General features: G+C 46.3%; 3 protein-coding genes across 7 annotated transcripts in view; 1 reads left to right on the forward strand and 2 right to left on the reverse strand.

Moving 5' to 3' along the window:
* Positions 1–3,071, reverse strand: part of Rbm10 (RNA binding motif protein 10) — a 29,462-nt gene extending 26,391 nt beyond the window's left edge. For 2 of the 4 annotated variants that reach the window (XM_013506927.1, XM_013506926.1), the window contains exons 1-2: positions 2,797–3,070; positions 930–1,071 (exon numbers count right to left, since the gene is read on the reverse strand). In XM_013506927.1, coding sequence (XP_013362381.1) covers positions 930–1,071; positions 2,797–2,866 — 212 coding nt within the window. In that variant the 5' untranslated portion in view covers positions 2,867–3,070. Of the gene's footprint in view, positions 1–929; positions 1,072–2,796 lie in introns of all 4 variants that reach the window. The other 2 variants (XM_005408964.2, XM_005408966.2) reach the window with 2 other exon arrangements.
* Positions 3,072–3,497: 426 nt separating this feature from the next.
* Positions 3,498–5,965, forward strand: Ndufb11 (NADH dehydrogenase (ubiquinone) 1 beta subcomplex, 11, 17.3kDa). The gene is made up of 3 exons (XM_005408963.2): positions 3,498–3,810; positions 5,453–5,583; positions 5,750–5,965. The coding sequence occupies exons 1-3, from the start codon at positions 3,604–3,606 to the stop codon at positions 5,871–5,873; spliced, it is 462 nt and encodes a 153-aa protein (XP_005409020.1). The 5' UTR covers positions 3,498–3,603; the 3' UTR covers positions 5,874–5,965.
* Positions 5,966–27,173: 21,208 nt separating this feature from the next.
* The window catches only part of Rgn (regucalcin), a 20,414-nt gene continuing 19,616 nt past the window's right edge, over positions 27,174–27,971 (reverse strand). For both annotated transcript variants that reach the window (XM_005408971.2, XM_005408970.1), the window contains exon 7: positions 27,174–27,881. In XM_005408971.2, coding sequence (XP_005409028.1) covers positions 27,831–27,881 — 51 coding nt within the window. In that variant the 3' untranslated portion in view covers positions 27,174–27,830. The remainder of the gene's footprint in view (positions 27,882–27,971) is intronic.

Raw genomic sequence — 27,971 nt, forward strand, 5'->3', positions numbered from 1 at the left:
TATATATATTGAAAAAGGGGTTGTGCTGGGTGTGGTGGTACACACCTATAATCTCAGCACTTGAGAGGCTGAGGCAGGAGAATTGCTTGAGTCCAAGAGTTTGAGACTAGCCTTGGCAACATAGCAAGACCTCATCTCAAAACAAAAACAAAAACCCTGTATCTCTTCCAAGACAACTATGCCAACTGTAGCCCACTCAATCCCTGCTATCTTCCCTTCTCTGATCTGGCTTGTCCCATACAGTACTTGTGCTGGGCAAATTCCTGATGTCAATAATGCCACTCCTATCCATCTCTCAAACTCCAAACTATAGCCCTGACACCTCTCTGCTCTTCCTTCCCAGTGGTTATCTTCACCTTGGTTAACGGCCCCATATACCTAGCCAGGTCACTCAAGCTAGAAGCCTGGGCTTTAGCCTCCATGCCCCTCTTTCTCTTGATCCCTCCCCACCCTCACATCCAACCGTGGTACTCTTCAGGCTAACTGTCTTTTTTTGTTTTTTTGGTTTTTTTTTTGTCTTTTTTGAGACAGGGTCTTGCTCTGCAGTTCAGGCTGGCCTTGAGCTCACTTTGTAGCCCAGGCTGGTCTCAAACTTGCAATAATCCTCCTGCCTCAGCCTCCCGAGTGCTAGGATTACAGGCGTGTGCCACCACGCCTGGCTCTTCAGGCTAACTGTCATCACCTGTAACCTGCATGGTCTCCCCCATGAGATACTGAGTACCAACAATCTGTCTCATTCATCACCGTACACTTAGAGCCTAGCACAGGTCCTAGCTCACAACAGGTGCCAGACACATACATGCTACAAAGAAACGACTCATCTGCTGTACCCTTGCCCCTGCCCAGGCGTCCCCTCCTAGCAACTTTCTGGGTCAGTTCTTACACAAGCAAGCACAGGCACCTGTGAGGGACAGAAGCCAACAACTTACCTTCGTTCATACTCCATGTCCTGATAGGCCCTGCGGGGGCTGCTGGGGCCCCTCCTCAGCCGCTGGCTCCGTTTCACTTCCCAGCCACCCCCACTGCTGCCACCATGATCTGCCAGCCTGGGTGATGCCTCCTGCAGGGACTCTGGGGAGAGCAGAAGGAAGAAAGGGGTCAGGGCAGTTGGGGCAGAGAGCGCCTCCTTGTGAAACCCTCCTTGTCAAGGGTCTTGGCTGACCCTTGCCCAGGGACACTGTTTCCCACCTCTTAGTGTTCCTGTGTTGGAGCAGGCGGGCAGCCTCTACGGTGCCTGCTCCTTCCTTTTCCCACAAACATGAGGTGAGAGCCCACTGCCCTGGGCAACAGCAAAGGCTTCCTCAGACAGGGGCATCTTGTCAGTGGCCTCATGGCACCGCCATTGTGGGACCAGGGTTTTGCTGCCTGAGACTGGCATACAAGTGCAAGCCCCGGGCTGTTGCAGGGCGGCCTCTCAGTGCTGAATGCCTTCCAGAGTCCCTGGCTCTTACCAGGCTCCTTCCACCTGCCCATTTCATCCTCCCCACAGGATGCTGGCTGCCCCTGACAAGGCAGACAGAAACTTGTCAGAAGCTGTTTGGGGTGTGTGTAAAGGGGCTAACTTGGCAATGGGACAGCTGCCACCTCTCTGGGCTCCTGGCCAACACAACCCTAGCCCTCATACAGGAACTGGCCCAGCCCTAATGTTCTGCCTCCGGTCCCGAGGTGGCTCTATCCCCCGGGATCTGAGGCGGAGCTTTCCAGAGGCAAAGCAGGCCCTTTCCCAGACTGTTCAGAAACACTACGACCTTTTGCTGCAATGGGGGATTGGTTAATTCACCTCGCAGTGCTGCCCGTGAGAACGGAGTCCCGAGAGCCATGTGACCCAGCCAGGGGTCAGAACCTATCCCAGAGTCCTCGGGTCCCGCCCTCTGAACAGAAATCGGATAAAGCCAGACGGTTGTAGCACCTGCCTAACACCAGGTTGCCACCACGCCTTTCCTCCATGTACACACATACACACATACACGCCAATTTTCTCTTGCTCCTCAAGCCACAGGGAGCCAGAGTTACCTGTTCCCGATGTGGAAAAGTTAGAATCACAAGCAGGAGTCCTAGTGGCTGAGAGCCAAACACAAATCCCCCTACGGGCTCTGGCAAAAGGGTCGCAGGCTAACACTGGTAGCCACAAGAACCCAGGTTACACCCAAGCCCCGCACAACTAGGGGCCCAAACCACACAAAGAGCCCTCGGTAAGGTCCATCATCACACACCGAGCCCCCTCTCAAAGTGTCGCAGATAACAACTCTCCCCTAAAAGGGGCAAAAGTCACACATTCCCTGTGCCCGGCTCCGCACTCACCAAGTGGGTTAGGGCCTGTAACAAGACAGTCCCCTGATGGAAAAGGACCGGAGTCACAGATACACATCCCAAGGATAAAGACCGGAGTCACTTTCTGTCTTCCCTCTCCTCCCCACCCCCATAAACAAGGGCCAGAGCCACAGAGCATTTCCCCGTGGACAGGTAAGTGCCAAAGTAACAACGGGCAGCCAGCATATGCCTGCCCCGTGGAAAAAAAAGAAAGTCACAGCCACGCGCCTTCCCACGGCTAAAGTTCGATGGAGTAACCCCAGTACGCCCCAAGTAGCTCTCTCCCATCCGTCGCTCCCTTCCCCCAAGCCGCGTGCGCCCAGCCCGTGTCCACGGCTCGCACACGCTCTCGCTCTCACGAGGGGGGTTGGACCCCCCTCTTCGGATCGTGCACGCATCCTTCCCTCCGCCGGGCGCGATCCCAGGGCCCACAGTCCGCAATCGCGCCTGCTCGCCCCCGCCCCGCCTCCGCCCCGGGTCCCTTACCTCCGCCCCCACGACCAGCGTCGACGCTCACCTTCTCGGCCCGGGCTGTCAAGAGAGGGCTCCCAGGCATCACCTCGGCCCGCCGCCACCTCTTCCAACTCTCCCAGCTCAGCAGAGGCCCGTGCGCACCACGATCCAGTCCACGGCTGTAGGCGGAACGGAGGAGCGGGGGAGGGGAGAGGCGCCGGGCGCGATGCCCTCCCAGGGAAAGTCACTGCCGCCTACTCGCAGCCGGCCGCAATCACCAGCACAAAATGGCGACGAGGAGACGCGAGCCGGCGCTCCGACCACCATCCACCTACTAAGGGAGCGCGCTCTGGCCGGCCTTGTCTATTGGTTGCCGCCTGTCATCGGCCAGCCCTGGCCTCCTCTGATTGGCAAGCGTATGCCGCCTCCCCCACGCTCCTTGCGAACGCCCCGCAAGTCCCGAAAAAGAGTAGCTATTGGCCAATCCCTCAAGGCCCGCTTTTTAGAAGCTTGGCTTCCTCAGAAGTTGAAAGACAAGCAGAAGCTCCACCTCTTTCCCCAAAGGGCCACCCAGATGTCATCTCTTTTTTCCTATCAAGGAAACGAGCAGACCTATCAAGACGAAATTCCTTAGCCCGATCGAGGGAGTGACTGGTCCCACGAGGCCATGGGATGGAAAGGAAAGAGGGCTCCTAGCGCCCCACCTCAATAGAAAACAAGCTCAGACCCAGGATCTACTTAGTACGGTGAGGGCGGAGCAACCAGCGCGGTAGGGTTAGCTGCAGCTGCGCACAATCACATTTCCGTCCCCGCCCCACAGGCCCTGCAGCGCAGTCTGACATGGCGGCGGGGCTCTTAGGGTTGTGCGCTCGTCGCCTTTTGGCAGCAGCGGCAACGCGTGGGCTCCCGGCTGCCCGCGTTCGCTGGGAATCCAGCGCCTCCAGGGCCGTGGTCACTCCGTCCACTGTGACCGGAAAGCGGGCGCCAGAGCCGGCCGCACAATGGCAGGAGGACCCAGAACCCGAGCAAGAAAACTTATATGAGAAGGTGAGAGGGAAGGGGAACGGGGACATCGGAGGGGTCAGTTGGGAATTGGCGGACGCGGCGTCTTAGAGGACGTTTTCGGGGCAGCTGACTAAATCTTTGAGGACTTGGGAAGGTTGCCTATTTTGGTTTTCGACTTTGTGGCCTGATAATCTTCGTCCAGGGCAAGAGCTGGGATTGGTTTTGTTTTACAGAAATAAAAGCTGAAGTGGCTAGCGCTGGAAATGCTTTAGAAACAGTCTAGCCTCAGCACTATTAAACTCCGATAGTGTGCCAGTGCCACTTGCACGGGACCAGCCTCTGCTCTAAACACTTTGTGTATATTAACTCAGCTAATCTGCGAAACAACCAGTTTTGAGGTAGGGACTGTTGTTATTCCCATTATATAGATAAGAAAAGTGAAGCACAGAAATATTAAACTGCTTCCTTGCCCAAGCTGGTTGAACAGTACGTGGCTGAACCAGTATTTGAGCCTAGAGTTACCGGGTCTCCAGTATTGTATTAACAGCAGAGACTCTGGAGTCAGATGGCCGGGGTTGCAATCCAAGCACTAACAGTTACTCGCCGTGTGACCTTGGGCAAGTAGCTTAACCGCTTGGTACCTCAGTATCCTCGTAAAATGAAAAAAGCAATAACGCCACTAAAAAATAAGATATACTATCAGGGCTGGGGATTTAGCTCAGCGGCAAAAGTGCCTGCCTGGCAAGCGCAAGGTCGTGAGTTCGGTTCCCGGTACCGGAGAAAAACCAAAAAAAAAAAAAAAAAAAAAAAAAAAAAAATAAGATATACTATCAAATGCTCAAGGCAGCAGCTGACACTTTGAAAGTAGTGCACGGGCATTAGAAGGTGTTTGTTATTGCCACTTTCTGCCTCACTGGGATGTTGTGAAGGTTCGTGTATTTGCAAAGGCCTGGCTCTACTGGGTGCAGTGGCACACACCTGTAGTTCCAGCTAATTGGGAGGCTGAGGCAGGAGGATTGCAAGTTCGAGGCAAGCCTAGGCAACTTAGTGAGACCCTCTCTCAAAATTAAAAGGGCTGGGGATGTAGCCCAGTAGTAGAGTGCCCCTGGGTTCAACCTGCAAAAGAAAGAAGAAAAAAATCTGATGCTTAACCTCCCTTGGAGAGGCTTAGATATATAGGATGCTATAGAATAAGTGGATGGAAAGTTAACTTGGTTGTAGGGTGGTATTTTATTAGGTTCAGCCGTAGGAAATTGCCAATATGTAACCATTTCTTGACTGATTAAAATAGCAGTTTTATTATGTATATCTAAAATGTACCAATAAAATCTGATTAGAAAAAAATAAACATAAAAAATAGCAGTTTCCTGTGGTTCAGTTGAATAGAAAAAGTGACTAGGGAGTGCCTCCAAATGGAATTGTTGAAGCCAAAACCATGAATGAGGAGGTGGAGATGGAGCTAGTCATGATTAGATCTGGGGGAAAGGCTTTCTAGGCAGAGGGAACAGCAAATGCAAAGGCCCTGTGGTGGGAAGCAGCTTGGCATGTCTTAAGAATAGAAGAATAGGAATTTAATGCAGAAGAAGAGATTGATTTGAGGGGAATTGGAGATCAGGTTATTCAGGGACAGCATCCAGCATTATGGAGAAGCAGGGGCCCCTCACTGACCTCTCCTTCTCCACAGAACCCAGATTCTCATGGTTTCGACACAGACCCTGTCATAGACCTCTGGAACATGCGTGCTGTCTTCTTCTTTGGCTTCTCCATTGTCCTTGTCTTTGGGACCACCTTTGTGGCGTACCTGCCTGACTACAGGTGCAGGGGATGTCTGAGAGTGGGATGGATGGGGGCAGAGGCAGGGTGGAGGTTGAAGGGGCCTCTGGTGGAAATCCTGCCCCTGTACCACTGGGGAGTGGGGAGCTGAGGGGGATGTGTGTCCGGTGAAACTTCAAACATCTGCCCCTGCTGCCACTGCCTCTAGGATGCATGACTGGGCCTGTCGAGAAGCGGAGAGGCTTGTAAAATACCGAGAGGCCAACGGCCTCCCGCTCATGGAATCCAACTGCTTCGACCCCAGCAAGATCCAGCTGCCGGACGACGACTGACCAGGTGGGCCTCAAGGAGAGCCGCCTTCCCTAACCCTGCCCACTGTCTGCCCATCCTCAGGGCACATAATTAAAGGGACTGAAGAATCTGACTGGCTCCTGTTGCTTGTGTTAAGGGGACATGGAGATGGGAATATCACAAGCCTTAAAAGCCATTGCAGCTTTTCCTAGGTGTTTTGATTATCTGTTGCTGTGTAACAAACACCCCAAAGCTTTGTGACTTAAAAGCACAAGGTAGCATTATCTGTCACAGTCCTGTGGCCTGCATGGTCCCAGCTGGGTGGCACTTCTTGAGGTCTGAGGTGGTTTCAGTTGATGATGGCTGGGGCTGCAGTCATCTGAAAGACAGTTGTGCTGGACGTGCCAGACGGAGTCCCCACCCATACATCTGTCACTTCTGTCTTCTCCCATGTGGCCTCCCTGCCTCAGAATAGCCCAGGCTGCTTATAGGGTGGCCCAGGGCTCCTATGGTGGGGGTGCAGTTCTAGGAAGAAACTGGTTTCAGCCCCCTTTAGAAACCAGCTACTGGGCCCCTCCTACATTTCGGGACAGCCTGGCCACCAAAGATTGAGGGTAGTGGGCGAGAGCAGGGGCTTCCCATTGCTGAGGGTGGGTGCTCCCCCCACTTCTCTCTGGGTGTGGGGATTCTGCCTCTGGTGTCTCCATGAGTCTGAATGCTTTTGTCTTTCCTTCCACCCCGAATCTGGATGGTCTCTGACTCAAGACACACATCTCACACAGATGAGGCTGTAGCTCAGTGCTGATTACTTGCCTAGCGTGTGAGGCTCTGGGTTCCATCCCTAGCCAGAGGGAAAGAAAGAAAAAAAGTGAGTGTGAGCGAAGCTACATGGACAAACCTAGAGAGTTCTTTCAGGTCCTCCCTGGACCCTCACCCTCACACCCAAAGGAAATCAACCACTCCTCTGACTTTTAACAGCACTGCCTAAGCCAAGAAGATGACGCACCAGGTGGACTTACAAACTGTGAACCAAAATAAACCTTTTTCTTTAATTCCCCAGTGTTTGATATTCTGTTACAGTAACAGAAAGCCAACTAAGACAAAGCGATTATAAGTGAATATGGCTATGACTATTCTTACACATGTATTTATGACATATATAAATGCATATACATTTCTGTTCAGTATAAACCTAGGAATGAAATTGCTGGGTCATGGTATGAGTATGAGCAGCTGTGGCAGATGGTCCATTGTAACATTTTATGCCCAGCAGTGTTTGATACAATTGCTCTTTTTTTTGTTGTTTTGTTTTGCTTTTGGGTTTTTTTTTTTTTTGTCCTTTTTTGAGACAGGGTCTTGCTATACAGTACAGGCTGGCCTTAGGCTTACTTTGTAGCCCAGGCTGATCTCAAACTGGCAGTGATCCTCCTGCCTCAGCCTCCCAAGTGCTGGGAATACAGGTGTGTACCACCACACCTGGTACTTTGTTATGGTTTGTGTGTGGATGTCCCCTCAAATCCTGATGCAGTCATGGGGTGGGCTTCTAGAGTTTATGATTGATCTGAGGTCCAATCCTGGGATTATGGGAGTGAGTGCTACACCCGCCCTGAGGCGGGTAGCTTGCATGCAGTAGGAGGGAGGGAAAGAAGCTTGCTCTCCCCGCTGCCACTCCTCCCTTTGTGCTCTTATTGCTTTTACCGTGTTCCACTGCCGTGAGCTGTTGCACTCTGCCATGTGCCAATCTGCCTTGGATCCAGCTAAGTACAGACTAAAACTTCCACAAACTATGAACTAAATAAACCTTTCCTTCCTTAATTCTGGGCATCAGGTATTTTGTCTCAGCAGCAACAGAGAAGTAACTAAGACACTCTTTGGTTTTTGAGACAGGGTCTCACTATACAGTTAAGGCTGCTCCTAAACTCACTATGTAGTCCAAACTGGCCTTCAATTCACAGCAGTCCTCATGCCTCAGCCTTCTGAGTGCTGGGATCACAGGCGTGCACCTTTTATTCATGTTAAATTTGCATTTTCCTAATAAAGATTGGGGTTAAACATCTTTTTAGATATCTATTGCTTATTTGGCAGGGGTCTGTGAAATCAAGGGGCCCTGACATTTGTTTTGTTTTGTTTTGTTTTTGTTGTTTTTTTCTGGTGCCAGGAATCGAACTCACGACCTCACGCTTGCCAGGCAGGCACTGTGCCACTGAGCTAAATCCCCAGCCCTAGGGCCCTGACTATTGATTATTTGGATATTTCTTTTTTATTAAGTATTTGAGTCTCTTGTCTAATTTACTGTTAGATTTTCTGTTTTAAAATTTTCATTTGTAAAGCCGGGTGTAGTTGCGCACGCCTGTAATCCCAGCACTATGGAGGCTGATGCAAGAGGATTACCACAAATTCGAGACCATCCTGGGCTACATAGTGAGTTCAAGGTCAGCCTGAACTATACAGCGAGACCCTGTCTCAAAAAAAAATTTTTTTTCATTTGTAGGAGGACCAGGCATGTGGTACACATCTATAATCCCAATACTCAGGAGGTTGAGGCAAGAGGATTGCCACCACTTCAAGGCCAGCCTCAGCTACATAGCAAGACCCTGTTCAAGAAAAAAAAAAAATCGGGGCTGGGGATTTAGCTCAGTAGCACAGCGCCTGCCTGGCAAGCGCAAGGTTGTGAGTTCGATTCCCAGTACTGGAAAAAAAAATCATTTGTAGGAATTTAAGATATTTTCTGAGTATGAAAATGTCTCAAATTTTAGTTATATATATTGCCAACATTTTATCCCAAACTGTCCTTTTTTGTTTGTTTGTCTTTTGAGGCAGGGTCTCAGTATGTAGTTCAGGCTGGCTTTGAATTCACTATGTAATCCCGGCTGGCCTCAAACTTACGGTGATCCTCCTGCCTCAGCCTCTTGAGTGCTGGGGTTACAGGCGTGCGCTACCATGCCTGGCCCCATACTATCTTTTGATGACTAAAAATTCATAATTTTAATACCACCTATGATGTTAATTATTGTGTCCATTTGAGTAAAAAATGCCCACTGATTGGCTTAGCACAGGATTTACTGAGGATGGAAGACCCTGGGTGTGAGTGGCACCAGCCAGTAGGCTTGTTGCCTGAGTGGAATGAAGCAGTAAGGCTTGCCTCTATTTCTTAGGGAGAGCTCCAGCCTTACCTTCACCTTAGACTTCCGTGTCCTGGCTTCTAGCACAGACCCTTTGGCTTCCTAATGGGGAGCAACATTTCCTTACAGGGATTCACACTACAGTGAGCTCCAGGCTTTTGATTTTTGACTGTATCCTTCAGCTCCCTGGCGAGCAAACAACATTTTTGCCCTCTCCCACTACTGACAGCAGGTGGCCATTGTGAGCCTATCTTACAAATCCATATACAGTATGTCTATATAGCTATCTTTTTTTTTTGTGCCTTTCTGAGACAGAGTCTCACTATGCAGTTCAGCTGACCTTGAACTCACTGTGTAGCCCAGGCTGGCCTCGAACTTGCAGCGGTCCTCCTGCCTCAGCCTCCCGAGTGCTGGGATAACAGGCGTGTGCCACCATGATTGGCATATATATCTCTCTTACATCTGTTTCTCTAGTGAGTGCTGACTGATAACAGAACCCAAAGAATTCCTCTTTTCTTTTGTGGTCAGTGCTTTTGGGTCTTATTTAAAGAAATCTTTTTCTGCCCCAAAGTCATGAATATATTCTATGTGGTATTCTAGAAGCTTTATCATTTAGATTTTTCACATGTGTACTTGCAGTTGAGGGGGAGTTTATTTCTATGTATGGTATGAAGTAGGGATCAATTTTTTCTATATGTTTAGTCAATCAGATGTGTATATTGTTGCAAAAACCATTCATTCCTCGTTACTCTTCAGTGCCCCCTGTATCGTAAGTCACATCTATGTCTATAGTTTGTATCAACATTCGCATCTTTGTATGTGTCTGTTTCTGGATTCCCTATGAAAATAGGCAAACTAAGGCCATTTGCCTGCTTTTGTAAATCAGTCATAGAACCCAGCTGTGCCCATTCATCTATATATTACCTGTGCCTGTTTTTGTGCTACAGCATCAGAGCTGAATGATTTTAACAGAGACCATTTTACCTGCAAAGCCTACGGTCTTTAATATCTGGTCCTTTTCAGAAAAAAGTTTATGACCCTTGCATTCTGTTCTTTTTTATTCTTAAATTGTTCTTGTGTAGATGCTGTACTTTCTTAATTGGCAAACCTTTAAAATAGAGCTTGGTTCTTTTTGTGGGAGTGCTTTTTTGTTTTTGTTTTTGAGATAGGGACTCACTATTGTAGTTCAGGCTGCTCTTGAACTCACTTTGTAGCTATGTAGCCAAGGCTGACCTCGAACTCTCGGTGATCCTCTTGCCTCAGCCTCCAGAGTGCTGGGATTACAGGTGTGTACCACCATGCCCTGCTGAGTTTGATTCTTGATAGCGTAAGCCTTCCAATTTTAGTCTTCAAGACCATTTTGGCTATTTTTCTTTTGGTGGCACTGGGTATTGAACCCAGGGCCTTGGCACTGAGCTCCTAGTCCCTTTTTATTTTTAATTTTGAGGCAGTTTCTCACTAATTTTCCAGGTGGGATTTGAATTTGAGATCCTCCTGCCTCACTCTCCCTCCATGCTGGGATTACAAGTGTACACCACCATGCCTGGCTTGTGTTGGCTATTTTTTGGTCTGTGTACTTACATAGAAATTCTATTCAGATATATTTTGGTTATAAAAATGCCTTTATGCAAATTTCACAAAATTTTAATAACATTTTATACATTACTTAATATGTAGTGTAAATATTTTCATGGTATTAAATATTCTTAACATTTAAACAACACCAATGCAGCCTACTTTTGTCTGATTTTGCACTCCTTTTAAGCACAAACGCCTTTTTGGGTCCAGCTTCTTCCATTCAGTGCCGTGTTTGTGAGACTGACCTGTGTTGTTGTGTGTGTCCTGTTTGTCCTCCTTGCTGTGTCTGTTTCACTGTGTGAACATCTTTCCAGTGTTGCTGGGCATTTGAGTAGATTTCTTTTGGGCTCTCTCCAATTATTCTGTGGTGCTGCAAATGGAACCCAACGCCTCTTATGTGCTAGGTGAGCACTCCCACTGCGCCCCACTCCCCAGGCCTCCATGAACGATGCTGTAAACATTTTTTTTGGCAGTACTGGGGACTGAACCCAGGGCCTGATGTGTGCTAGGCAAGCGCTCTCTCACTGAGTGTATCCCCAGCTCTTGAGCACACATTTTGATGGACACATACATTCCTTTCTCTTGGGCATACAGATAGGAATCGAAATTGCTAAGTTGTGGGGTAGACCTGGGATCAGCACATCACACCATTGTAGTGAGTGACTGACTTTCCTTCCTTGCCCCCGCCTCTCTCTCCCTGCTACTCCCTCCACTGGGAATTTAAGCCAGGGCCTTCACACTGAGCTGTATTCCCAGACCTTTGTTTGTTTTCTGATGTTTTTCATTTTGTTTTAAAATAAGGTCTCACTATGTAGCCCAGGCTGACCTCGAACTCGCAGTGTCCTCCCTCCGAAGTGCTGGAACTATAGGCACATGCCACCACACCTGGCTAAGGATGACTGATCTTTTCAGGACCTTGGGAAGAAGAGGTGGGAGTTCAGTGCCTGCCTTGTGCCAAGCCCTGACTGCATGCTAGTCACTGGTAGATACCAGGTCCCTGCTCTCAGGAATTTCCCAGGGTAGGGGTGGGCTGGCATGAGTGCTTACACAACTGAACCATATCGTTTTTATCCAAATGTTTGACCCCAACTCTATTTGAATCTTAATATTCTGGATCCAGCTTTGCTCAGCCAACATAACAGATACCAACCTTCTTTAACCCTTCATATCTATCAGAGCATTTCTTTTTTCTCGTTTTGGTTTGGGGAGTGCTGGAGAAAGAACCCATGCTGAGCAAGCACTCTACCACTGAGCTATGTCCCAAACCCTTTAAAATTTTGGTTTTGAGACAGTCTCACTGAATTGCCTAAACTGGCCTTGAACTTGCAACCCTCCTGCCTCAACCTCCCAATTAGCTGGAATTACAGATGTACACCACTGTGCCAGTTAAAGAGCATTTTCTTTTTCTGTTTTTTTTTTTAGACTGAGTCTCACTGTGTAGTTCAGGCTGGCCTAGAACTTGCAGCGATCCTCCTGCCTCAGCCTCCCGAGTGCTGGGATTACAGGTGTACACCGCCACGCCCAGCAAAATAGAGCATTTCTAAAGCACAAGGCCCAGTGAGTAAGACAGATACAGTTCCTTGAAGTGGGCACTGTCATTTCCCTGCTCATTCATTCACCCATACCACAGCTATTTAACAAGTACCTGCTGTGTGATGGGATATAGCAATGGGTGAAACAGGCATCACTGCTGTCTTGGTGCCGACTTCTAGTGTCAGAGGCAGAGAACTCATTTGAAGAATAAACAGCCGGGCGTGGTGGTGCACGCCTGCAATCCCAGCAGTCCGGAGGCTGAGGCAGGAGGATCGTTGCAAGTTTGAGACCAGCCTAAGCTACAAAGTGAGCTCAAAGCCAGCCTGAACTGCATAGCGAGACCCTGTCTCAAAAAGACAAAAAAATAAATAAATAAATAAATAAACAACAATTTAGAGTAATGATAATTGATAAAGAATATCTGATAGGTATAGATGTTGAAAAGAAAAAGCAGAAAAGGGGATAGCATGGATGTGTGTGCACACAGTGTCCGCGTGTTTGCACATCTGTGTGTATATACGGGTACATGTGTGCTCGTGGGTGTCTGTGTGTTTGCTTGCATCTCAGTGCACATGTGCATATGCATATGCAGAGATTTTAGCCAGATTCACCGGGGAAGATGCCTCACTGAACGAAGACGATGGAGGGCTGGGGATATCACTTAGAGGTAAAGTGCCTACCTAACATACACAAAGCCCTGAGGAGTACAAATATAATAAATTTTAAAAAATGAAAAACATGATGTGGACAAAGACCTGTGCGAAGTGTCTAAAGAGAGAACTTCGAGTTGGGTGTGGTGGTGCACACCTGTAATCCCAGCACTAGGGAGGCTGAGGTAGGAGGTTCGCCATGAGTTCGAGGCCAGCCTGGGCTACATAGTGAGACCCTGTCTCAAAAAAAAAAATTTCGAAAGAAGAACTAGGACTCAAGGTAGTAACGTCGTGGTTCAGGGCACAGCCTTGGGAGCCAGGACTGCCTGGGTTCAAATCCCAGCCCCTCCATACCAAATGTGTGACCTTATGCCCTTGTCCTCCTCCTCTGGAAACTGGAACTTATGAAAACTGGAACTAATCCTATCTCATAAGGATATTGTGATAGTTCATGGGGGGTCACAACACTGCCTCACATAGACTAGTTGTTTGTAAATATTGGTTGAATGAATGAATTTCATTAATTAATGTAGTGACCATGGACATATTTAAAATAAGTGCCCTTTAAAAATGAGATGGTGGCTGGGCACAGGCCTGTAATCCCAGTTTACCTGGGAGGCTGAGGCAGGAGGATTGAAAATTCAAGGCCAGCCTTAGCAATTTAGCAAGGACCTGTCTCAAAATAAAAAGAAAGCTGAGCATGGTGGCATGTGCCTGGACTCCCAGGAGCCTAAGGTAGGAGGATTGCTGTGGAGAAGGACATTCTTTGATTAGAATACATTGAGGACACAATGATTTGTTTAACCTTCAGTTTACATCCTCTGGTCTCAGCCTCTTGGGTGCTGGGATTATAGGCATGTCTTGGGTGATCCTTTAATTATCCTTGCTAAAATGTTTGGTATCTGCCCATTTGTCCTAGATTCTCCCTCAATAAAAGGTGACTGAATTTGGTATAGGAGGCAAGGCAGTCTGAGAGGCTGTAAGCCCCTTTATCTGGGAGTTTTGGCTCTCTCTCTCTCTCTCTCTTTTTTTTTTTTTTCCGGTACTGGGAATTGAATTCACAATCTCTCACTTACTAGGCAGGCGCTGTGCCGCTGAGCTAAATCGCCAGCCCTGGCTCTCTTGTTTTACTTGTCTCTCTTTACTGTTCTTATTCATCCATGGGCATCTAGTTCTAAGGACCGGTACACCCTGGACAGGGATGGATAAGAAGTCCAACAGATTGCCACAAGTTAAAGATAGCCTGGGCTATATGGTAAATTCAAGGCCAGCCGGAACTACATAGAGAGACCCTGTCTGTAAATAAATAAATAAAGAATAAAGAAATAAATAAGTGGGGTGGGGGCTGGGTATGGTAGTGCCTACCTATAATGTCAGCACTTTGGGAGAATGAGATAGGAAGATTGCAAGTTCAAGTCCAGCCTCAGCAATTTATCAACTTAGAGAGACCCTGATTTAAAATTTTAAAAAGGACTGAGGATATAACTCTTGGTGTAGGCCCTGCATTTAGTCCTCAGTAGCAGAAGAAAAAATGGGGGTAAGGCAGGCTGGGGCTATGACTCAGTGGTAAAGCACCTACCTGGCTAGCATTTGCCAGCCCTTGCGTTCCATCCCCAGTACCAAAAAACAAAACAGAAACAAAAGCAATACATGGTTTTCACATCTATAATATGGGGATAAGGGGGTAATAAAAGGTGCTTCCCCATGAGGATTAGATGAGATAATATATGAGAGGCATTTAGAATTTTCATAGTATGTCTAAGCAGTCAATAAATGTGGTTCAGTAAAGGATAGAGGAATTATTTTAATAATTAGAGGAATTAATTTAATAATTTAGTAAAGAATACAGGAATTATTTTAACGTTAATACAGTTTAAAAAGGTAGTAGTGTGCTAGATTACTTAGCAGAGTATTTACAAGTTTCTGTTGGCGTTGTTGATTGAGCATGACTACTAAATATTATGTAATAAAAAGCATTGATCATTAAAAAAACGTGATTCAAGAGCTGAGGGTATAGCTCAGTGGTGGAGCACATATGTAAGACCCCGGGTTCAATCCCCAGCACCACAAAAGTTAGATGTTGAAATCTCTTTGCAAAATTCCTCACAATTTTCTCACAAAACAGCTAGGAAAAAACGAAAAAGAGAAAATAACATTTGTTTTTTTTTCTTTTGTATTTTTTGAGGCAGGTTCTCACTACATAGTTCAGGCTGGCCTTGAACTCACTATGTAGCCCAGGCTAGCCTTGAACTCGTGTTGATCCTCCTGCCTCAGCCCCCTCAAGTGCTGGGATTACAGGCATACGCCACCACACCAGGCAGACAATCACATTTCTATGCAATGCACAATGAATATTACTGGCAAACATGAACACAAAATAATACAGTCCTTAATTGCATTTATTATCACAATTTCTATCCTAATTTCATTGGTATTATTAAAAGTTAATAATTACTAATATTTATAAGGTATCCCCTACCAGACCATCATACTGTGGTTCTTAGGATGAATAAATAACAACATTCTATCAATAAGTCCAAAGTATCATAAATATATGGCATCAGACCTGTCAACACTTGATGAATAAATACATTTTCCTTGAATTTTAATTAAAAAAGCCAGCAGCAATATAATTTGAAATTATTTAAAATATATATATAAGCTAGAATAAAGCATGAAAATAAAACAATAAAACATCAGAATTAACGTTATAAGATAAAAACTGAGTGAAAATCAAAATAAATAAAAGGTCAAAATTTAAAAAATAAAGGTATAGCAAAATTGCACTTTTCCAAACTAGGATTTGAAAAACTCCAGCGTTAAAATGTGAAATGCACTCCGCGTCCATTTCCCTCCAGCCTCGGCTCTGCTAAGACTCTGAAGTCACAGGTTCTCACCCGGCATGCGCTTTCTCCTTTTTGCAAAAAAAAATTCTACTTGCCCTATGAAATTAGCCTTGTTTGAAAACTTCTTTTTTGAAATAATGAGCTCAGAGAAGTCAGTTTAAGATTTGATCCTGTAAAGTTTTGTTTTGTTTTGAGATGGGGTCTTGCTACATAGTTTGGGCTGGTCTTGGATTCACTGTGTAGCCCAGGCTGGCCTTTAACTCGCGGCAATCCTCCTGTCTCAGCCTCACACGTGCCGGGATTGGCGTGTGCCAGAGTGCCCCGCTGATTCATCAAATTTTAAACAAACACACACATACACTCCCCTTCCTATACCAGGACTCAACCCTGGTGATCTGGATGAAAGCCACCTAAGCGCTATAGGAGAAAATAAAAACAGCAGCACTTGGAATCAATCTGAAATATTTTGGCCCCGCCCTAGATTTTTGTTTTTCTGTACCGTGGCTGCGCAGAGACGGAAAGGGCGCGGGTTGCCCACAGTACAATTACAGCCATGGAAACCTACACTGCCCGGCTGCCTCCCTTCCCTGCTAACATCGGACAAGGAACAAGACACCCTACAAGGACCAGCAGAGAGGAGCTGGGATGGGCTCAGAGCTTCTTTCCTGGCCCGCCTGTCTCTGTGCCAATAGATGAATGGGAAGGGCCAGCGCCAGTTGTGACAGATCCAGTGACAGTTCTTGGGTTCCTCAAAGGTTTTTCGGAGGAGCTTTGACAGCTTTAGAGGGTGGACTCTATACCGAGAAGGCGCTAGGCCAACCGATGAAGAGTTCGAGGTTGTCCCGAGGCGTCGAGGGCGCTGAGCTCCGAGATGAAGCTGACTGACAAGCCGGGTTTGGACCCTGCCCTCGTCGGTGCGAAGGAGAGGGGATTGGAATTTGATTGATGGCTTCTTCAACCAATGAGAAACCCTGAGCCAGAAGGGCTTGCCTGTGTCCTTAGTCCATAGAGGGTCGGTTATTTCTTTGACTGACCCACATATTATCTCTTAAGCCTGCCCACTGGAGCTGGGAGCGGGACAACTGATTGAAGAAAAAGGAGGATCTTGTCCTTAACTAGTCCTTCCCCTCCCTCCTTCTCCTCCTCGTCTTCCTCCTCCTTCCTGGGGATTGAACCCCGGGCCTTCACACCACCCTCCGTTTATTTATTTATTTTTTCCTCCGTTTATTTTTTGAGACAGGGTTTCTCTTAAGTCACTAAATTGCCCAGGTGGGCCTGAACTTGCGACCGTCCTGCCTCAACTCCCAGAGTGCTGATTACTGGCCTGTGCTACCACATCTGGCTAGCCATGTTGTTTGAGACTGACTAGAAGTAGCTGATGGAGCGTGCACTGCCAGATCACTGCCATTGGCCCCCGAACATGGCAATGAGCCTACATCTAGGACCCGCACAAAGTAAAGGACTCCATGCTGCTTGCGTGGACCACTTGCTGTCCAGCACAGCCCGCTGAACAGAGGTGTGTTCCAAAGGCCAACAGTGGGGCAGTAGTCACGAAAGTGTTGAGTAGGTCTCTCTGTGCCCTACCATGCGCGGGTCTGAGATTGCTGTTGTTGTTGTTACAGGGAATCGAACTCAGGACCTTGCACTTGCCAGGCAGGTGCTTGTGCCACTGAGCTGTATCCCCGGCCCCCCTGATATTGCTGAGTCCTTACAAATGCAGGGATTTGAGTTAGGCAGCAGCAAGCCAAGTTGCTCCAAAGATCACCAGCAAAGCAGCAGAAGCTAGGAAGAGGCAAAGAGGGAGCCGGTATGTTTCAGAGGGAGCACAGCCTGCTGGACAGCTTGACTTCTGTCTCTAGTGTAATCCATTGGTAATGGTCAGCAGGCATTTATAGATGTGTGGCTGGACCTCCACAGAAAGGCCTGAGATGCACATTTGGAAGTGATTGGTAGTTGAGACTAGGAGAAGATGACTTTGCCCAGAAAGAATGCATGCATCCATTCATGTAGAACTGTTTCTGACATATATGCTCTTCCTTATACTATTTGTGCAATCTCAGATCTGTGATATCTTTTCTGGAAAAGATTTTGTGGGCCTGGTTTTTTTCCTTTTTCAAACTTTGATAGAATTCACCAATAAGGTCAGGTAGAACTTTCAGTACAATATTGAAGAGAGCTTGTGAGAGTGAATATTCCTTATTCCTGACCTTATGAGGAAAATATTAAGTTTTTCACCATGAAGTAAGATGTTAAATTCAGGATTTTTGGCCAGGTATGGTGGTGGTGCCTGTGATCCTAGCACTCAGGAGGCTGAGGCAGGAGGATCATTGTGAGACCCATCTGTGCTAGATACATAGTGAGTTCAAGGCCAGCCTGAACTATATAATGACACCTTGTATCAAAATAAAAAATAAGAATGGATGGGGATATAGCTCAGTGTGAAGGTCCTGGGTTCAAGTCCCAGTACCATAAACAAAACAAAACAAAAACAAGAAAACCAAAAACCCTCAAAGGTAATCACTTCAGATCTCCAGCATGCTCTGGAGAGTATTAATCAGGACTCTCTAGAGAAACAGAAATGATGTGATATACTAGGGTCCATCTATCTACCTATCTATCTATTTATCTATCTATCTATGTATCAATCTATCTATCTATCTATCTATCTATCTATCTATCTATCTATCATCTATCTATATGTATCTTGTTATGGTTTGTGTCTAAGTGTCCCCTAAAGCTTCAGGCAGTCACAGGTGGGGCCTTTCCAAGGTTGCTGGAACTAGACTGTGTGATGCTGGGATTAAGGTTGGTGCCTTAAGGGTGGGTAGCCTGGATGAAATGTAAGGAACAGAAAGAAGGATTGCTGTTGCTATTACTTCTGCTGCTGCCATCACTTGCTACTTGCTGCCCTGCCACACCATGAACTGTTTCTCCCCTGTGATGCTTCTCTGCCACTCTGCCTTGGAACCAGCTGACTATGGACTGAAACCTCTACAAACTATGAACCAAAATAAAACTTTCCTCCTTTAGCCTCAGGTGTTGGACATTTTTGTCTCAGCAATGGAAAAATTAACTAAGATGTATCTATCTGTAGGGAGAGATTTTAAGGAATTGGTTCACCCCATTATAGAGGTGGGCAAAGTCCAAAATCTGCAAGGTGGGCCAGCAACCTGGAGACCCAGGGAAAGTCAAAGCTGCTGTTAGAGCCTGAGGCCAGTCTGCTGGGAGAATTCCTTCTCTGTCAGGTGTGGTGGTGCATACTTGTAATTCCAGCACTCAAGAGGCTGAAGCAGGAGGATTGAGGATTTGAGGATAGCTTTGACTACATAACAAGTCTGAGGCTAGCTTGGACTACATAACAAGACTGTCTTGAAAAAAAGTTCCTTCTTTTCTAGGGATGTCAGTCTCCATTTTAAGTCTCTCAAATGATTGAACAAAGTGCACTATGGAGGGTAATCTGCTTTACTCAAAGCCCAGTGATTTGAATATTAGTCTCATCTAAAAGGTATCTTCAGAACTGAGGCTGTAGCTCACTGGTACAGCACATGTGTAGCATGCAACAGGCCTTGGGTTTGAAAAAAAAAACCCAAAACTTCACGGAAATATCTAGAATGTTTGACCAAACACTTTTGCCTCAAAGTCAGCATTAAGGCTAGGTTAAGGGACAATGTTTGTTTTTGTTTTGTTTGTTGAGACAGGGTCTCACTATGCAGTTCAGTCTGACCTCGAACTCACTTTGTAGCCCAGGCTGGCCTCAAACTTGCAGCAATGCTCCAGCCTCAGCCTCATGAGTGCTGGGATTACAGGTGTGCACCACCACACCTGGCTAAGGGATAATATTAAGTGTTAGGGTTGTGGTTAGATTTAGGATCAAGGTAAAGGTCAGGATGAGGGAAGTAGTTAATTGCACAATTAGCAAGCATGGTGGCACATGTCTATAACTCCAGATATTCTGAAGGCTGAGACAGAGATCTCAAATTTGAGTCCAGCCTGGGCAATTTAGCAAGACTCTGTATCAATATGAAAAAATAAAAGAGGCTGGAGATGTAGCCCAGTGGTTGGGGCCTTGGGTTCAATTCCTAGTACAGCAAAAATAAATAAATAAATAAAAAATTTAATAATTAGGGTTAATTTGTGGTCAGAGTTAGAGTGAGTGTCAATTTTAGGATCAGTGTCAGAATGAATCAAGCTTAAACTGGGTGCCACATGCTTGTAATTGCAGCACTGGGGAGGCTGAGGCAGGAGGATTGCTACAAATTTGAGACCAGCCTGGGCTATTTAGTGAGACCTTGTCTCAAAAAAAAAAAAAAAAAAAGAATGGGTCAAGCTTACTGTCAGGGAAAAGGTTAGGGTGATGTTTAGTGTTAGTATTAGGGTCAAGATTGGGGTAGGTAGGCATAGAGTTAGGTCAGGTTTTGGGCCAATGACAACATTCTGGTTAGGTTTAGTTGAGGGTCAGATTCATGGCTAGGGTAAAGATCAAATTTAGGATTATGTTAGAGGTTAGAGTCAGGATCATGATTAGGTAATGTTTAGGATCTAGTTTTTGCTTGGTTTTAGGATTAAAAATTTGAAATTATTTATTTTTGTTTTTTTGAGACAGGGTCTCACTATCCAGTTAAAGCTGGGCTCAAACTCACTATGTAGCCCAGGTTGGCCTGAAACCCGTGGCAATCTCCTGCCTCAGTCTCCTGAGTACTGGGGTTGCAGGTGTGCACCACCACGCCTGGCTAGGATTAAGGTTTATAGTCAGATTTAGAATCAGGCTTGGGGTGTGATTAGTGTGACGGTCAGGTTCATGGTCAGGGTCAGTGTTAGGATTCAGTTTAAACTGAGGTCAATATTTGGTACTTTTTTTAGTACCAGGAATCGAACTCAGGACCTTGCATTTGCCAGGCAGGCCCTTGTACCACTGAGCTACATCCCGGCTAAACTGAGGTCAATATTCATTTGTTTGATTTCTGGGTCATGGTCAGGTTTAGGTATGGATTAGAAACAAATCTGGGCATTTCCTTACTCAACATTGGCTAAGTAGCTGGCTACAGTTGGGATTGGGGAAGCACGTCCTAGGGATTCGGATCATCCCAGTATGACAGAAAACCACTTCTGAACTCCCTGTGTTGGTCCTCATTTACTTTGCAGAGGGGACCCTCACAAAGAGCTGTGACTCTCACAAATAGATGCCACAACCTCTGAACAGGTCCCTGGAACTTCTGGTGTTGGTCCCAACCCTCCTTCACTGTTATAGGTTAAGAATGGGGTTAGAACCTGGCACACACCTATAATTCCAGCACCGAGGGAGGCTGAGGCAGGAAGATCTCGAATTTGAGTCCTACCAGGGCAATTTGGCAGGACCCTGCCTGAAAACTGAAAGAAAGGGGGGAAGTGGTAGAGCACCCCTCAGTTTGACCTGCGCTATTGCAAAAACAAAACAACAGAAAGAAAGAAAGAAAGAAAGAAAGAAAGAAAGAAAGAAAGAAAAGGGAAAGTAAAATATGAGGATTGGAAGATGACCAGGACTATGTCAAATAGCCATGCTATCTGCAGATGGGAAGCACAGGGCAGGGCTCTGAATGACCCTTGGTCTACTGTAACCCCCCTAAATGGCTTTTTTTCTTTGCTGTGGAGGCCCCTGAGGGCTCATCCAGTCCTTCTGGGCACTCTGATTCCTCCCAGCTGAGGGCCACAAGTGGGAAGTCACTGGGTGGAAGTAGCTCAGTACCCTGCTGCAGTTGCTGGAGTGCAGTCTGGTGGTGGGTACTAGTCCTGGATGTTGAGTCATCTCTCAATACCTGGTAGAGCATGCCTGTGATCCTAGCACTTAGGAGGCTGAGGCAGGAGGCTTTTCAGGAATTTGAGGTCAGCCTAGGGTACACAGTGAGTTAAAAGTCTTCTCCTCTGGAGAGGCCCCTGAGGCTGCTGGTGCTGGTCCTACTGGCTGCAGAGGAAGGAAACTGGGGGCCCAGCAAGCATGTAAAGGACTAGCAAGCCAGTCCTATTTCTCTCTGACCTCACCTGCTGAGAACTGGGGCTGGAAAGAGTCAGCCTCTGACATATGCGGCTGGGACTTTCACTAAAATGAGGTACCTGTGGGGGATCCCCGAAAAGGCTTATGTGCTCTGTGCAGAGCCCCTGTGGCTGAGTAAGTCAATCTGGCTCCAGAATGGAGTCAACGATGCCAAGCAGCCTTGCGCACCGTGACACTGCAGAGTGAGCAGCACGGTGCCGGGTTTCCTCTGGCTGAATAGGACGGAGCCCAGCTGGGGCTCCGGGCGGCCCTTGTTTCATAGAAGGTCTCTTTGGAAGCTTTCCACATCCTCCCCATTGGCCCCCAGGGCCATCCCAGGGGTCCCACACTCTCCAGCCTCCTCTGTGTGATAAACTGGGCCATACATCACTGCTAGTGCTGGGAGGCCAGCTGGCTGCATGGAAAGGCGTGCTTCTTGGGGTTTTGGAGCCCCCAGTTCCATAGTATCTGCATGAAAAGACATGGCACTCACCATGGAGAATCCCAGGGCTAACCTGGGCCATTCTCCACAACACTTTCCCTCTCTGCCCCAGAGATGGGGCCATCAAGGCCCAGGTTCTGGTTGCATATCTATCTGGCTCCGGTAGGGAAGCATGTGCTGGTACATTTGGTCAGGAGGTATGGTTCACATCCACTCCCCAGTGGCCCCTGGGGTTCTCTTGTGTCAGTCTCACTTCTCTCCAAACTCCTCTCCCCAAGAACTGGGGCCAGCAGGTGCCTCAGTGATTATCTAAAGGCCAGCCAGCCTCAGAGGGCGGAGGGCCTGCCTGGCTCAGGGCCTCTTATTGTTCTTGCTTCCCAAAGGGTCTGTTTTTAAAAGACTCTGCATCCTCTGGAAGTTTCCATGGCCACCTCTGCCAGTCCCACCCCTTTCTTTTCTTCCCTGCATGAGAAATGGGGTCATGAACACTCAGGCTGTGGTTAGACAGCTCCAGTGACTGCTTGTGCAAATTGAGACTTAGCCTCTGCCGAGAAGTGAGACTTCATCTCATGACTAAGAGGAAGAGGCTAGACTTTGGGGCTGAAATCAGAAATTAGCATCGGGCGGGGTATGGAGATTAGACCTCTAGAGGAGGAATTGAGGTGGTGTGGGGTAGTGCTGGTGGCAAAATTGGGATTTATGTGCTGGAGGCAGAAGTCCCAACTTGCTTTCTGAGAAGAGCAATGAAGACCCAGACTCTGAAGGAAGAGGCTAGAACTTAGTCTTTCAAGCAAGAGGTGGGTCTTGGGCTCTGGAGCTAATAGTGTAGCATTAGCCTCTGATGGTGGAACTGGGGAAGAGATCATTGGCAGCCTAAGCTGGAAGTTGATATGGGTCAGGGGAAAGGCAGGGCTTGGGAGCCTAGTATGAGGAGTCTGGTGTTAATGTCTGGGCTGAGGACCTTGGACTCAGTGTCTGATGCAGGAGGGTCAATGTCCAGAACAATAAGGAGTTTGAGGTTTTACCCTGCTTGTAAGATAAAAAGCTTTCCTGTTTCATGAATGCATGTGGAAGACATGAGATGCCTTGGTCAGAGATGAAGAACTTCACTATTCAGAGGGAAAGTAATGGCCAGAGCATCAGCATGATGTTTGTGCTGGTTTCCGTGCCCCCAGATCTCAGGAGGGTGATGCAGGGGGGCTTGGATGCATGTCTGCACACATAGTGAGGAACACAGAGTGTGTGGAATTTGGTGCTTTTCTAATGCATGTTACAAGCCTGCTTTTCATCTGGAAGATGTCGGGTCATCTCATTTCTTGAGGGAGCTGGCTGAGAAGCTGCCTGTGTAAAGAGCGCTCAAGGCCTTGCATTCTTGGCATGCCTACCAAGATTGTTCAGGGACTCTCCAAGACCCTGGCAGATTGCCTTTTGGCAAGGTAGGTGGACCAGATGGTCTTTGTGTGTCTGACCAACTGTTCTGATTTGGGCACTGACCTTAGGTCTGAGTTTGTAGGTTGACCAGATGTCTTGATTCATTGTCAACTAGATGACCTTTTAAGAAGTCTGATTGACGAGGTGGTCACTTAGGCAACTGACCAGAAAAGACTCGTGGAGTGTAGGGGATTTCACGTTTGGCACGGGGGAGCCTTCTACTGCTGGAGAAAGGAGCCAGAGCTCATGTTCCACCAGGGTGGGTTCTCAGATCCAGGGGTGGAGAGGGTATTAGAGCTACACCGGAGGCTTTTCTTGAACATTTGGTCAGATCTTCTTTTCAGAACCCTCCATCATAGCCCCTGGAGCTCCTCAGCCAGTCCACTCGTCTCCTACCTGCCTGCCCTGAGAACAGGCAGGAAATGACTAGGTTAAGGACGTAAGCCAGATGTACTAGGGCCCCATTTTAGGCTTCAGATCATGGCTGGTCTCCTGAGGGTCACAATAAAGAACTCTGTGCCCTCTTTGGAGCCTTAGGAGACTCCCTGTGCCAGCCCTGTTGCTCTTTGCCCTCCCTTAATAGAGAAACAGAACAGGAAGGAACCAAGTAGAGACCGGACAACTTGTAGACTGCAGTGAGTGTTGGGGATGAGAAGCAGGCCCCCCTGGGACTTCAGGCCCACCATGTTCCCTGGAGAGTCCCCATGAAAAGCCCTTTGAGGTTGGGGTTGACGCAGACATTTATAAACAATTTTAAGGAGTGTTTATAACTCTATAACTTTTCCTGGCTTCTGACCTGCTCATCATACATGGACTGAATCCTGATTAACAGCCCCAAGTTGAGAACAGAGCTAATGCCAGGCCTCTGTTCAAGTCCCAGACTGACCCCTGTGCAGCACACATGGGACAGACCTGAGTAACAGTGCAAAGCCTGTGAAAACGGAATTGGCATGGAAACCACATCCACAGAAGACAGAGCGGAACTCTTGGCCTGAACCTAACCTTGCAGATTGCCTGCTGAAACAAATACACCACATTTTTCAACAGGATTTAGACCCAGAGTCTCGTAACATGATATCCAAAATACTATGTTCAGGACACAATCCACAATTAGTATACAGAGAACAATGAAATGTTTGATTCAAATAGGAAAAGACAACCAACAAGGGCCAACAATGCGATCATACAGACGTCGGGATAGAGGAAAAATCCAGTGAACTTGGAGATAGAGCAATGAAAATTATTCAATCAGAACAGCAGAGAAAAAAGGTTGAAAAAACTGAACAACTTCAGGAACCTGTGGTACACCTTCTAATATTCAAATTATCAGGAAGAGAGGAGTGTGGGACAGAAAAAGATATCTGAAGAAATAAGGGCCCCCAACTTCCCAAATTAGACAAAGACCTACAGATTCAAGAAACTGAGCAGCCAAGAGTGGTAGGGAACACCTCTGAGCCCAGCACTTGGAAAGTGAGGCAGGAGGGTTTCAAGCTGGAGCCCAGCCTGGGCAATTTAGTGAGACCCTGTCTCAAAATTTAAAAAAAGGGGCTAGGGATGTAGCTCAGTGTGAAAGTCCTGGGTTCAACCCCCAGTCACCCCAGTCACACACAAACACTCACTCACTGCAAATCTAATAATACAGATAGTTTAAAAGAAAGAGGATGGAGGGCTGGGGAGGTAGCACAATGGTAGAGCACTTGCCTAGTATATGCGAGGATCTCCGTGTCTTTCCCCAGCATCACAAAAAAGTAATAAGAAAACCTCTCAGCAAACAAGACTTGAAGTTCCTTGACCTGAGAAGGGGCATATAGCTAACACTTAATGATAAAGGTTGTATGCTTTTCCATTAAGCTTGGGACCAATATAAAGATATCCACTCATATTCCACCAAGTCAATATAGTACTGGCAGTCTTATCCAGTACAGCAATGCAAGAAGAAATAAAAACATACAGATTAGAAAGAAAGAAACAAAACTCTTTGCTCACAGGAAATATAATTATATATCAAAAGAATCTCAAAGAAGCTACAGAAATACTATGAGAATAAATGAGTTTAACCAAGTTAATAGATACAAATGCCAGTCATACTTCTATAGATAAGCAGTTATCAATTGGAGAAAAGTTTAAAAATTATAATAACTCTAAAAGCAAAATTCCTGGATATAAATCTAACAATGCATGTACAAGATCTGTATACTCAAATGTATGAAATGCTCTTGAAAGAAATAGCAGAAGACTTAAATAATTAGAGAGACATGCCACGTTGGATTAAAAGACTCAAAGTAGTAAATTCCTTCAAATGCTTCCACCAATTTAAAGAAATTTCAGTTAACATTGTAGTAGCATTTTTCATAGATATAAACAAGCTGATCCTAAAATTTATAATAGGAACCAGGAGTGGTAGCACACACCTGTAATTTTAGTCCTCAGGGAGGCTGAGACAAGAGGATTACAAGTCTGAGCCCAGCCTGGGCAATTAGTGAGACCTTATCTCTAAATGAAAAATAAAAAAAGTCTGTGGATGTAGCTCAGTGTGAAGTCAGTCTCTGAGCTGGGTTCAATTGTCAATACAGTACTGAAAAAAAGAACTAAGTAAGTACAGAAATAAAAATAAAATTTATAATGGGGCTAATTTGTAGCACAGTGGTATATGTTTAACATTACAAGGCTCTGGGTTTAATACCCAGCACCAAAAAATAAAATAAAATAATAAAGTGAAATAAAATACATAAAATAAAACTGAACGCCAAAAGAATAGCTAAATAATTTTGAAAGAAACAAAATTGGAGAAATTACACTACCCAATTTTGAGGCTATTTTATAGTAACAGAAAGCCAAACAGGCATTCAGAGTGGCCAAAGGAAAAGATTACAGTGGGACATAAGGAGGGTTTTGTGGGTACTTGTTATGGATTATATCTAGATGTCCCCTGCCAAGCCTCATGGGGTCATGGGGAGGGGGGCGGCTTTTCTGAGGTGGCTGGACCTAGGGTGTGCGATGCTGGGATTAAGCCTGCCCCACCTGGGTGTGGGTGGCACCGTTCAAAGGGCAGGTAGCCTGGATGAAATATAAAGGCAGGTTTGGCTGCTGCTGCTGCTACTTCTTTGCTTTGCTCTCTTCTGCCTGCCTGCTTTACCATGGACTGTTTCTGTTCTGTGATGCCCCTCTGCCACGCCACCCTGCCTTGCAGCCAGCCGATTATGGGCTGAAATCTCTACCACTGTGAGCTGAAATTCTCAGCAATAAAAGAAGTAACTAGAACAGTAATAGACAGATTCATTATCTTGTTTATGGTGCTGGTATCATTAATGTATATACATTAGATAAATTTGTCAAGTTGTATACTTTTTTCTTTTTTTTTTTATCTTTTTGAGACAGGGTCTTGCTATGAAGTTCAGGCTGGCCTTGAGTTCACTTTGTAGCCCAGGTTGGCCTTGAACTCGCAATGATCCTCCTGCCTCAACCTCCCGAGTGCTGGGATTACAGGTGTGCGCCACCACGCCTGGCTAAATTGTATACTGTAAATATGTGCAAACTAATTATAACTCAAAAGCTACTTTAAAAAAATCTTTCCAAAGTGATCTATTACTTTTATATCCAGTAGATGGCAGTTGGAACCATGGATTTTACCAGAGTGCATCTTCTTCAGCAGTAGTTTAGCGTGTAAAATAACATACAGGAAGAGTAATAAAAGGTAAAAAAAATAATAAGAACAACAAAAAGAGTAATAACAAGATATATTAGCATATGGTATATTTTAGGAGATTAAAGTGAAAACAAAAGGGAACATAGTTGTAATAATTTATTACTAAGTACCTATTGATTAGTTTTTTGAAGGTTTAGGTATATATTACATATGGAATGTGGAATAAAGAACAGATATGGTCATATTCCAACCCCTCTGAGCAATTTTCAAAGAATCAAGAGGCCAGGAGATAGTTGAACAACCCTTTGCTCTTTCACAGACCTTTTCATTTTTTTGTTTTTGTCTTTTTGAGACAGGGTCTCGCTACGCAGTTCAGGCTGGCCTTGAACTCACTATGTAGCCCAGGCTGGCCTCGAACTCACCACAATCCTCCTGCGCTACCACATCTGGCTCTACAGACCTTTTACAGGAGGCCTTATAGTGTATTATCAAAACCACCTGTCATCCTGTTAAAAATGCTGTCTTTGAAAAAATATAAATGAGGCTAGGATTGTAGTTCTGTGGTACAGCAAATGCTTAGCATGTGGTAGACTCTGGGTTTAATCTCTAGCACCCCAAAATTATATATTAAAATTAAACCAATTAATAATATCATTGCCTCATTTTTCTAACTAGACTGAAATTTCAGCTCCAGAATTCCCCAGTTGTCTTCAAAGCATCCTGCAGCAGGAGAGACCTGTCCCTCAGCCTGCGTAGGGGTGGGGGGCGAGTCCTTTGACCCCCAGGCCAGTTATCTGTTGAAAGAAAAGAAACTCTTACAAAAGATAAGCACAAATATTCTTCCAAAGCATTGCTATGATTTGTAAGAATATATTTGGCTGCCT

Source organism: Chinchilla lanigera, unplaced genomic scaffold (genome assembly GCF_000276665.1).
Source record: "Chinchilla lanigera isolate Chin_1 unplaced genomic scaffold, ChiLan1.0 scaffold00115, whole genome shotgun sequence".
Classification (NCBI taxonomy): domain Eukaryota; kingdom Metazoa; phylum Chordata; class Mammalia; order Rodentia; family Chinchillidae; genus Chinchilla; species Chinchilla lanigera.

Bases quoted from the DNA above. Each gene is read 5' to 3' on its own strand.
- Ndufb11 (XM_005408963.2), top strand. From the start codon at position 3,604: ATGGCGGCGGGGCTCTTAGGGTTGTGCGCTCGTCGCCTTTTGGCAGCA. The intron at 3,811-5,452 runs GTGAGAGGGAAG...CCTTCTCCACAG, and splicing joins AAGAAAACTTATATGAGAAG to AACCCAGATTCTCATGGTTT. The intron at 5,584-5,749 runs GTGCAGGGGATG...CACTGCCTCTAG, and splicing joins GCGTACCTGCCTGACTACAG to GATGCATGACTGGGCCTGTC.